The 12,404-nt window shown below is 40.3% G+C and overlaps 1 protein-coding gene across 2 annotated transcripts in view; it reads left to right on the forward strand.

Moving 5' to 3' along the window:
• The window catches only part of MCF2L2 (MCF.2 cell line derived transforming sequence-like 2), a 269,445-nt gene that overhangs the window by 72,729 nt on the left and 184,312 nt on the right, over positions 1 to 12,404 (forward strand). For both annotated transcript variants that reach the window (XR_008374913.1, XM_053565128.1), the window contains exon 6: positions 1,664 to 1,780. Coding sequence is in view for 1 of the 2 variants with exons in the window: in XM_053565128.1 (XP_053421103.1) it covers positions 1,664 to 1,780 (117 nt within the window). In the remaining variant the exon portion in view is untranslated. The remainder of the gene's footprint in view (positions 1 to 1,663; positions 1,781 to 12,404) is intronic.

Raw genomic sequence — 12,404 nt, forward strand, 5'->3', positions numbered from 1 at the left:
GACAAAGTCTCACTGTACCGCCCTCTGGTAGAGTGCTGTGGCATCACACGGCTCACAGCAACCTCTAACTCTTGGGCTTACGCAATTCTCCTGCCTCAGCCTCCCAAGCAGCTGGGACCACAGGCGCCCGCCACAACGCCCGGCTATTTTTTTGTTGCAGTTTGGCCGGGGCTGGGTTTGAACCTGCCACCCTCGGCATATGGGGCCGGCGCCCTACTCACTGAGCCACAGGCGCCGCCCTTAACGTGATAATTTCTTATTACTTGTCCTATAATTTTTGACTTTAGAAAGCTTTAAAACCTTTTTGAAACTCTCAAACATGATTTAAAACTTTTAAGTGAGAAAGGAACAGATGGACTGAAGTGTTTTTTTATTTTCTCTCATGTTATAAAAGTAATTTTTTAAACTTCCCAACTGTTTTCAGAAGTAAAGGAGCTGGACACGAGGCCTGACAAGGTTAGGATAGTGGTGGGTAGTCATCAAACTCCACGGCACCTAAGTTCTTTGAGGGCGGGCTCATCAGGCTCCCTGTTTTATTCCCCAGTACCTGACATTTATTAGCAGTCAGTACGTATCTGTTGAAAGAATAAATCGGTTTTGTTGTAGAATTTTGTTTTCACCTATATACTTTGGGCCCTAATTTATATTCTTCCCAGTCAAGAAGAATTGATAATTATAATATTACTTGACTATATAATAATAGAAGAAAGTCCATCTTCTTATATCCTCTTTCAAGAATCATTTTCAAAATATTCAACAAGGTGTAAAGAGATATAGTATTACTAGTTAAAGGCTTCAAGGGGGATGTATTTCAGAGTTTGGAGTGCAGATTCCTTGTCCCTGATCAGGAGTGAGTAGAGGGTGTGATACGGTCCCTGGGTCTGAGAGCCAGAATCACAACCAGGCCTGGACTGCTGCAAACAAACGGGAAGGAATAATGTGAGGCATGTCAGCTTCCTCTAGATATGTGGGTGTTCATTCATCAGCAGGATTGTTAGTTATAAAAACCCAGCCACCGTTCCATCCAGGCCTTCTCTGCGCAAGATAAATTGGGGGCACATCAACATTCTTCATGGGGGAGTAGCAGTGTAGTGAATCTCTTCAGTACATACTCTGCTTGTCTCCCTGTATTCCAATTTCTCTTTTTTCTTTTTTGTCGTTTGGCTGGGGCCAGGTTTGAACCTGCCACCTCTGGCATATGGGGCCGGCGCCCTACTCCTTTGAGCCACAGGCGCCACCCCCAATTTCATTTTGATATTCACCAACCCATCCTTTAGTGGGTTTCTCTTTGTAGGTTTTTAGGCCTCATGCCCAGCTCCTTTGCTTCTGAAAACTTGATTTTGGTGACTGAAAAGTAGCTTGGGAACTTTTGACAAATATTCAGCTTAAGCAAGACCTGACTTCTAGGCAGCCTGGAACTGTGCTTCCTGATCCAAGTCAACATTTTGTCACAGACTGTACAACACTTGTTGATATTTGTTGTTGAAAAGGGAAAAGTGGAAAGAGACTGTAAAATATTTCTCTGCTGGATATAGAAACTATCTTTGAATATAAACGCATGATAAGGCAAAGTGGAATTATTGTTTAAGTAGTAGAAGAATCTAGATGAGCTACTATTTAATGATCTTTGAGGAATATATTGAATTTTCTTTCCCCCTTACAGATCATCTTGTTAAATTCTGTTTCTGACCTTCATGGCTACATTGACAAAAGCCAACTGACACAGGAGTTAGGGGGGACTTTGGAATATCGCCACAGTCAGTGGATAAATCATCGTACTGTGAGTACCAACCTATGTGCACTTTTCACTGTCTCTCCTTATTTTCCAGAAGATGAGGCTTAAGGATCAGCTGTCGAGAGCTCACCCCATGATGACCTAACCCCAGGAAGGTTGGGAATGGTAAAAGCTAAGGCTTTTCCTATTGACAACCTTACTTCACTGCATCTCCTGGTATGGGGGCTTGGGGAGATCTGAAGAGTTTTCAAAAACATTGATGGCCTGCTATGCCTCAGAGAAATTAAGTTACATGGTCTTGGGTGGGTCTCAGATATTAGCATGTCACAAAGCTCATCAGGTGATTCTAATGTGGGGACAGATTGAAATCTGTGAAGTCACAAGAAGCTGTATTCAAATACTGTCACCATGACTTATAGTATGACCCCAGGTGAGTTACTAAGCCTCTCTGAGCTTGTTTTTTCCTCTGTTAAAATGAGACTGGGCTGGGTGTGGTGACTCATGCCTGTAATCCTAGCACTCTGGGAGGCGAAGGCAAGTGGATTACTTGATCTCAGGAGTTGAAGACCAGCCTGAGCAAGAGTGAGACCTTGTCCCTACTAAACATAGAAAAACTAACTGGGTGTCATGGTAGGTACCTGTAGTCCCAGCTACCCAGGAGGCTGATTCAGGAAGATTGCTTGAGCCCAGGATTTTGAGGTTGCTGTGAGCTATGACCCCATGATAGTCTACCCAGGGTAACAGAGTGAGTCGCTGTCTCAAAAAAAAAAAAAAAAAAAAAGAAAGAAAGAAAGAAAAAATGAGACTAACACAGTGGTTCTCTCTTGGGGATAATTTTGCCTCTAAGAAGACATATATCAACATCTTTAGGCATTTTTTGTAGTCATAACTTGGGGGTAGGTACTGATATCTAGTGGGTAATGGCCAAGGACTCTGTAAAACATCTCCCAATGCAAAGAATTATCTGGCCCAAATATGAACAGTGCCAGGGCTGAGAAACCCTGGACTAACAAAAGCTACTGAAAGTTTGATAGGAAATAAGTGATATATTGTCTGAAAGTACATGCTATTTCACTTTTTTATCCTCAATCATATTGATGATGATGATGCTAAACTAGAAGGTTCGGTAATATTGACAAAAAAGTGAGATTATGAAACTCACTGCAGTAGATCAAATGTTAGTGTTTCCTCAAAATTCATATGTTGGCACTCACAGTGATAACATTAGGAGATGGGGCTTTTTGGGATGTGATTTAGTCATGAAGACTCCTTCAAGATTGAAGGGAGCTGCCGTGTTCTTTCTGCCATGTGAGGACACAGGGACGGCACCATCTATGAGAAGCAGATTCTCACCAGACACCAGACCTGGACTTCACTGACTCCAGCGCTGTAAGAAATAAATTTCTCTTGCTTATGGATTACCCAAGTCTAAGTATTTTTGTTATAGGCCTTTCTTATAGGATGTCTTGTGGTGTTAAAACACATTATAGGCCAGGCGCAGTGGCTTATGCCTATAATCCTAGCCCTCTGGGAGGCTGAGGCAGGTGGACTGCCTAAGCTCAGTGGACCAGCCTGAGCAAGAGTAAGACCCCATCTCTACTAAAAAAAAAAAAACCCAAAGCAGAAAAATTAGCCAGGCATTATAGTGGGTGCCTATAGTCCCAGCTTCTCAAGAGACTGAAGCAAGACGATTGCTCAAACCCAGGAGCAGCTTTGAGGTTGCTATGAGAGCTATGATGCCACAGCACTCTATCCAGGGCAACAGAGTGAGACTCTGTCTCAGCGAAAAAAACAACACATTATCGTGAACTTTAAAAAATACAAGTAGCTGAGCACAGTGGCTCACACCTGTAATCCTAGCGCTTTGGGAAACCAAGGCAGGAGGACCACTTGAGCCAAGTAGTTGGAAATTGCAGTGAGCTATGATGATGGCACTGCTCTCCAGCCTGGAGACAGAGTGAAATCCTGTCTCAAAAAACCAAAAACCAAATCAAAACAGCATCCCTCACAAAAAAAAACCCAAATGACTAGTATTAAAAGATCAGAGACATTCTTTACATGCCTTTTGCATGTTATGTGTATATATTTTATACACATGTACATACAGGCATATCTTGTTTTATTACCCTTTATTGAATGTTACAGATACTGAATTTTTTACAAATTGAAGTTTGGTGGCAACCTTTAATAAAACAAGTCTATCAGCACCGTTTTCCCAATTGTATATGCTTGTGTCTCTCACATGGTGGTAATTCTAGCAATATCTTGAACTTTTTCATTATTGTTGTTATATCTGTAGTGGTGACCTGTGATCAGTGACTTTCTTTTTTTTTTTGAGACAGAGTCTCAAGCTGTCGCCCTGGGTAGAGTACCATGGCATCACAGCTCACAGCAACCTCCAACTCCTGGGCTTAAGTGATTCTCTTGCCTCAGCCATCCAAGTAGTTGGAACTACAGGTGCCCACCACAACCCCCAGCTATTTTTGGGGTTGCAGTTGTCATTGTTGCTTAGCAGACCCAGGCCAAGTTCTAAACAGCCACCATAGGTGTATGTGGTCGGCACCCTTGTCAACTGAGCTATGGGTGCCACCTGATCAGTGATTTTTGACATTACTATTGTAGTGGTTTTTGGCTGCCAAGAACAATACCCAGTTAAGACAGTGAACTTAATGGCTTACTCATGTGTGTTTTGACTAATGTATCAGCTAGGCACTTCCCTGTCTCTCTCACTCTGCTGGGAGAGACACAAAATATTGAAATTGGGCCAAGTAATACCCCTGCAATGGCCTCTAAGTGTTCAAATAAAAAGAAAAACCTTGGGGGCGGCACCTGTGGCCTAAAAGAGTAGGTCACTGGCCCCATATGCCTGAAGTGGTGGGTTCAAACCCAGCCCCGGCCAAAAACTGCAAAAAAAGAAGAAGAAGAAGAAGACGAAGAAGAACCTTGGCTCAGCTCTTGTAGCTCAAGTGGCTAAGGCACCAGCCACATACACCTGGTCTGCCAAACAACAAAGACAACTACAACCAAAAAATAGCCGGGTGTTGTGGCGGGCACCTGTGCTCCCAGCTACTTGGAAGGCTGAGGCAAGAGAATCACTTAAGCCCAGGAGTTGGAGGTTGCTGTGAGCTGTGATGCTATGGCACTCTACTGAGGGTGACAGCTTGAAGCTCTGTCTCAAAAAAAAAAAGAAGAAGAAGAGCCTCATGCCTCTCACTTTAAATCAAATCAAAAGCTGAAAGTGATTCAGCTTAGTGCACTAGGCTTGTTGAAAGCTGAGAAAGGCTGAAAGTTAGGCCTCTTGTGCCAAACAGGTAAGTTGTGCATGCAAAGAAAAAATTCTTAAAGGAAATGACAAGTGCTATTCCAGTAAACCCAGTGGTGATAAAGAAGCAAAATAGCTTTATTGCTGATAAAGAGAAAGTTTCAGCAGTCTGTATGGAAGATCACACCAGTCAACAATATTCTCTTAAGCTAAAGCCTAAATTTAGAGCAAGGCCCTAACTGTCTTTAATTTGAAGAATGCTGAGAGAGGTGAGGGAGCTGCAGAAGAAAAGTTTGAAGCTAGCAGAAGTTGATTCATGAAGTTTAAGGAAACAACCCATCTCTGTAATACAAAGCTACAAGGTGAAGAAGCAAATGCTGACACAGAAGCTGCAGCAGGTTACCCAGAAGATCACCTAAGGTCACTGATGGAGGTGACGATTGGCAGCAACAGATTTTCAATGGAGACAAAACAGCCTTCTGTTGGAAGAAGATGCCGTTTAGGACTTTCATAACTAGAGAGACAAGTCATTCCCTGGCTTCAAATCTTCAAAAGACAGTCTGTTCTCTTGTTATGGCTATGGTCCTGACCCCCCGTACTGGTCCATGGCCTGTCAGGAACCAGGCTGCAAAGCAGGAGGTGAGTGGTGGTAGAGCCAGCAAAACTTCATCTTTATTTACAGCCTCTCCCCCTTACTTGCATCACTGTCTGAACTCCACCTCCTGTCAGATTGGCAGTGGCATTAGATTCTCATAGAAGTACAAACCCTACTGAAAACTGCACAGGAGAGGGATCTAGGTTGTGCTCCTTATGAGAAATAGTGTCTGATCATCTGAGTGGAGTTGAGGCCATGGTGCCAGCATTGCGACTGTTCAGTTGCAGAGAAACAAGCTCAGGGCTCCCTCTGATTCTGCAATATAGTGAGTTGAATGATTATTTCATTATATACTACAATGCAGTAATAATAGACATAAAGTACACAATAAAATTAATGCACTTGAATTATCCTCAAACCATTCCCCTTCCCCCTCCCAGATCCATGGAAAAATTGTCTTCCATGAAACCGATCCCTGGTGCCAAAAAGATTGGGGAGCACTGTGTTAGGAGCTAATGCTGCCAATGACTTTACAAAGAAACCAGTGCTCATTTACCATTCTTAAAATCCTATGGCCCTTAAGAATGATGCTAAATTTACTCTGTCTCTGTTCTACAAATGTAACAGCAAAGCCTAGATGACAGCACATCTTCTATAGCATTGTTTACTGAATATATTAAGCCCATTGTTGAGACCTACTGCTCAGAAAGATTCCTTTCAAAATAGCAGTGCTCATTGACAATGCGCTGGTCACCCAAGAACTCTGATGGGGATGTACAAGGAGATGAATGCTGTTGTCATGCCTGCAAACACAATGTCCATTCTGCAGCCCATGGATCAAGAGTAATTTCAACTTTCAAGTCTTATCATTTAAGAAATACATTTCATAAAGCTATAGCTGTCATAGGTAGTGGTTCTTCTGATGAATCTGGCAAAGTAAATTGAAAACCTTCACTATTATGGATAATATTAAGAACATTCATGATTCGTGGGAGGAGGTCAAAATATGAACATTAACAGGAGGTTGTATGATTCCAACCTCATGGATGACTTTGAGGTGTTCATGACTTTAGTAGAGGAAGTAACTGCAGAGGTGGTGGAAACAGCAAGAGAACTGGAATTAGAAGTGGACCCTGAAGATCTGAGTGAATTGCTGCAATGTCATAATAAATAAAATTTGAAACAATGAGGAGTTGCTACTTTTTTATTTTTTATTGTTGGGGATTCATTGAGGGTACAATAAACCAGATTACACTGAATGCATTTGTTAGGCATTGTAGTTGTGTCTTGTAGTCGTGTCTTCTCCCAAAAGGTGTGGCACACAACAAGGCCCCACTCCTCTCCCTCCTTCTCTCTCTCTGCTTTTCCTCCCCCCCCCCCATAACCCTAATTGTCATTAATTGTCCTCACATCAAAATTGAGTACATAGGATTCATGCTTCTCCATTCTTGTGATGCTTTACTAAGAATAATGTCTTCCACTTCCATCCAGGTTAATACGAAGGATGTAAAGTCTCCATTTTTTTTAATGGCTGAATAGTATTCCATGGTATACATATACCACAGCTTGTTAATCCATTTCTGGGTTGGTGAGCATTTAGGCTGTTTCCACATTTTGGCAATTGTAAATTGAGCTGCAATAAACAGTCTAGTGCAAGTGTCCTTATGATAAAAGGATTTTTTTCCTTCTGGGTAGATGCCCAGTAATGGGATTGCAGGATCAAATGGGAGGTCTAGCTTGAGTGCTTTGAGGTTTCTCCATACTTCCTTCCAAAAAGGTTGTACTAGCTTGCATTTCCACCAGCAATGTAAAAGTGTTCCCTTCTCTCCACATCCACACCAGCATCTGCAGTTTTGAGATTTTGTGATGTTGGCCATTCTCACTGGGGTTAGATGGTATCTCAGGGTGGTTTTGATTTGCATTTCTCTAATATATAGGGATGATGAACATTATGTTTGTTAGCCATTTGTCTGTCTTCTTAAGAGAATGTTCTATTCATGTCTCTTGCCCATTGATATATGGGATTGTTGGCTTTTTTCATGTGGATTAATTTGAGTTCTCTATGGATCCTAGCTATCAAGCTTTTGTCTGATTCAAAATATGCAAATATCCTTTCCCATTGTGTGGGCTATTTGCTTTGGTTGTTGTCTCCTTAGCTGTATAGAAGCTTTTCTGTTTAATTAAATCCCATTTGTTTATTTTTGTTGTTGTTGCAATTGCCATGGCAGTCTTCTTCATGAAGTCTTTCCCTAGGCCAATATCTTCCAGTGTTTTTCCTATGCTTTCTTGGAGGATTTATATTGTTTCATGCCTTAAATTTAAGTCCTTTATCCATCTTGAATCAATTTTTGTGAGTGGGGAAAGGTGTGGGTCGAGTTTCAGTCTTTTACATGTGGATATACAGTTCTCTCAACACCATTTATTGAATAGGGAGTCTTCCCCCAAGTTATGTTCTTGTTTGGTTTATCAAAGATTAGGTGCTCGTAAGATGTTAGTTTCATTTCCTGGTTTTCTATTCAATTCCAAATATCTATATCTCTATTTTTGTGCCAGTACCATGCTGTCTTGACTACTATGGCTTTGTAGTACAGTCTAAAATCTGGTATGGTGATGCCCCAGCTTTATTTATTTATTTATTTATTATTTATTTATTTATTTTGTAGAGACAGAGTCTCACTTTACCGCCCTCTGTAGAGAGCCATGACGTCACAGGACTCACAGCAACCTCCAGCTCTTGGGCTTCCGCGATTCTCCTGCCTCAGCCTCCCGAGCAGCTGGGACTACAGGCGCCTGCCACAACACCCAGCTATTTTTTTGTTGTAGTTCGGCTGGGGCTGGGTTTGAACCTGCCACCCTTGGGATATGGGGCCAGTGCCCTACTCACTGAGCCATAGGCGCCACCCCCAGCTTTATTTTGATTACTAAGAACTGCCTTAGCTATATGAGGTTTTTTCTGGTTCCATACAAAATGCAGAATCATTTTTTCCAAATCTTGAAAGTACAATGTTGGTATTTTAATAGGAATGGCATTGAATAGGTAGATTGCTTTGGGAAGTGTAGACATTTTAACAATGTTGATTCTTCCCAGCCATGAGCATGGTATGTTCTTCCATTTGTTAATATCCTCTGCTATTTCCTTTCTGAGGATTTCATAATTTTCTTTATAGAGGTCCTTCACCTCCTTTGTTAGGTATATTCCTGGGTATTTCATTTTCTTTGAAACTATGGTGAAGGGAGTTGTGTCCTTAATTAGCTTCTCATCTTGACTATTATTGGCATATACAAAGGCTACTGACTTGTGGACATTGATTTTATATCCTGAGACATTACTGTATTTTTTGATGACTTCCAGGAGTTTTGTAGTTGAGTCTTTGGGATTCTCTAAGTATAAAATCATGTCATCAGCAAAGAGGGAGAGTTTGACCTCCTCTGCTCCCATTTGGATTCCCTTTATTTCCTTGTCTTGCCTAATTGTATTGGCTAGAACTTCCAGCACTATGTTGAATAGTAAAGGTGACAGAGGAGCACCTTGTCTGGTTCCAGTTCTGAGAGGAAAAGCTTTGAGTTTTACTCCATTCAGTAAAATATTGGCTGTGGGTTTGTCATAGATAGCTTCAACCAGTTTTAGAAATGTGCCACCTATGCCTATACTCTTCGGTGTTCTAATTAGAAAAGGATGCTGGATTTTATCAAATGCTTTTTCTGCATCTATTGAGAGGATCATATGGTCTTTATTTTTGCCTCTGTTAGTATGGCGGATAATGTTTATGGACTTGTGTATATTAAACCAGGCTTGCATCCCCGGGATGAAACCTATTTGATCATGATGTATGACTTTTTTGATGATAAGCTGTAACCTATTGGCTAGGATTTTGTTGAGAATTTTTGCATCTATCTTCATGGGAGAAATTGGTCTGAAATTCCCCTTTTTAGTTGGGTCTTTTCCTGGTTTTGGTATCAGGGTGATGTTTGCTTCATAGAACGTGTTGAGGAAGATTCCTTCCTCCTCAATTTTTTGGAATAATTTCTGCAGTATAGGAATAAGCTCTTCCTTGAAGGTTTGATAGAATTCTGGAGTGAAGCCATCTGGACCAGGGCGTTTTTTGGTTGGAAGATTTTTTATTGTTTCTTTAATGTCAGTGTTTGAAATTGGTCTGTTCAGGAGCTCTATTTCTTCCTGGCTAAGTCTAGGGAGAGGGTGTGATTCCAAATATTGATCCATTTCCTTCACATTGTCAAATTTCTGGGCATAGAGTTTCTGGTAGTATTCAGAGATGATCTCTTGTATCTCTGTGGGATCAGTTGTTATTTCCCCTTTATCATTTCTGATTGAGGTTACTAGAGATTTAATTTTCTATTTCTAGTTATTCTGGCCCATGGTTTATCTGTTTTATTAATTTTTTCAAAAAACCAACTCCTTGTTTCATTAATTTTCTGAATGATTCTTTTGTTTTCAATTTCATTGATCTCTGATTTGATTTTGGAGATTTCTTTTCTTCTACTGACATTAGGCTTAGATTGTTCTTCTTTTTCCAACTCCATAAGATGGCTTGTGAATTTGTTGATGTGCTCTCTTTCTGTTTTTTGAATGTAGGCATCTAATGCGATAAACTTTCCTCTCAAAACTGCTTTTGCAGTATCCCACAGGTTTTGGTAGCTTGTGTCTTCATTGTTGTTATGCTCAAGGAAGTTAATGATTTCCTCTTTTATTTATTCCTGCACCCATCTGTCATTCAACAGAAGATTATTTAATTTCCATGGCTTTGTGTGGGGTTGAATGTTTTGTTAGAGTTGAGTTCCACCTTTAGTGCCTTATGGTCTGAGAAGATACAACGTAGAATTTTAATTCTTTTGATTCTGTTGAGGTTTGTTTTGTGGCCTAGGATATGATCAATTTTGGAGAATGTTCCATGGGGTGATGAGAAGAATGTATATTCTTTATCTTTAGGATGAAGTGTTCTATATGTGTCTATCAAGCACAGTTGTTCTAGGGTCTCAATTATGTCCCTTATATCTTTGTTTAATTTCTGTTTAGAGGATCTGTCCAGCTCTGTAAGAGAAGTGTTAAAGTCCCCTGTTATTATGGTATTATCAGATATCATATTGCTCAGACTGAGTAACATTTGTTTCAAAAATCTGGGAGCATTAAAATTGGGTGCATAAATATTTAGAATTGAAACATCTTCTTGTTGTATTTTTCCCTTGACTAATATAAAGTGACTATCTTTGTCTTCTTTGACTTTAGTTGCTTCAAATCCACATATATCTTAAAATAAGATTGCAACTCCTCTTTTTTCTTCTGAATTCCATTTGCCAATTGTCTTCCAACCCTTGACTCGGAGTTTTAATTTTCTTTTGAAGCCAGGTGTGTTTCCTGCAGATAGCAAATGGATGGCTTGTGTTTTTTAAGCCAGTCAGCCAATCTGTGCCTCTTCAGTGGGGAATTCAAGCCATTAGCATTTATTGAGATAATTGATATGTGTGGTAGTATACTATTCATCTTATTTTGTGAGAGTCCATTGCTTAGTTTTATCTTTTGCATCAGTATGGAAGTTAGGTTCTGTCCTTTAATTTTGAGTTCTTAATTTGCTGCTGATCCATTGTGATGGTCAGTGTATAGAACAGGTTGAAGTATTTCCTGTAGAGCTGGTCTTGTTGTGGTGAATTTCCTCAATGTTTGTATATCAGTAAATGATTTGATTTCTCCGTCAATTTTAAAGCTTAGCTTTGGAGAGTATAGAATTCTGGGCTGGAAATTGTTCTGTTTAAGTAGATTAAAGGTAGATGACCATTGTCTTCTTGCTTGGAAAGTTTCATTAGAGAAGTCTGCAGTCACTCTGATGGATTTGCCCCTGTAGGTCAACTGGTGCTTACTTCTGGCAGCTTGAGGAATCTTTTCTTTTGTCTTGACTTTGGACAGGTTCATCACAATGTGTCTTGGAGAAGCTCGGTTAGAGTTGAGGTGATGTGGGGTCTGATATCCCTCTTAAAAGGGGATATTTGTGAAATTTTCATTTATAATATTCTGTAGTGTGGCTTCCATTGCCCTGGGGCATTCTTCTTCCCCTTCTGGGATTCCTATAACATGTATGTTGGAACACTTCATAAAGTCCCATAATTCTGTCAGTGAACTTTCTGCTTTCTCTTTCTTCTTTTCTGCCTCTTTAACTATGTGAGTTATCTCAAGAACTTTGTCCTCTACCTCTGAAATTCTTTCTTCTGCATGGTCTAACCTGTTGCTGATACTTTCTATTGCATCTTTATGTTCCCCAATTGACTGCTTCAGTTCCTTCAGTTCTGCTATATCCTATCTATATTCTTCATATTGTTCATCTCTTATTTGATTCTGTTTTTGAATTTCCTTTTGGTTATTTTCCACTTTATCAGCAGTTTCCTTCATTGTTTTCATCATGTGTATTCTAAATTCCCTTTCTGTCATTCCTAACATTTCTTTATAGGTGGAATCCTCTGCAGTAGCTACCTCATGGTCCCTTGGAGGGTTTGCTTTGGACTGGTTCTTCATGTTGCCAGGAGTTTTCTGCTGATTCTTCCTCATGAGTGATTTCTTTTATCTGTTTCCTTGCCCTAATTTTCCTTTCATTTCCTCTTGCTCTTTAAGTTGCCGTGCCTGTGGAAGTTCCGGGCTGGGGTTTCAATGAGTCCTTTTGGTACAGGACCAGAAGGATGAGAAGGTTGAAGAGTAAGAAGGGATAAAAGAAAGAAAAAAATAAAAAGAAAGAAAGAAAAGAAAAAAGAGAAAGGAGAGGGTGTGGGTAAAGGGAATATTGACAAAAAGAAGAGAGACACAGGAA

The sequence above is a fragment of the Nycticebus coucang genome, chromosome 16, assembly GCF_027406575.1.
Source record: "Nycticebus coucang isolate mNycCou1 chromosome 16, mNycCou1.pri, whole genome shotgun sequence".
NCBI lineage: Eukaryota > Metazoa > Chordata > Mammalia > Primates > Lorisidae > Nycticebus > Nycticebus coucang.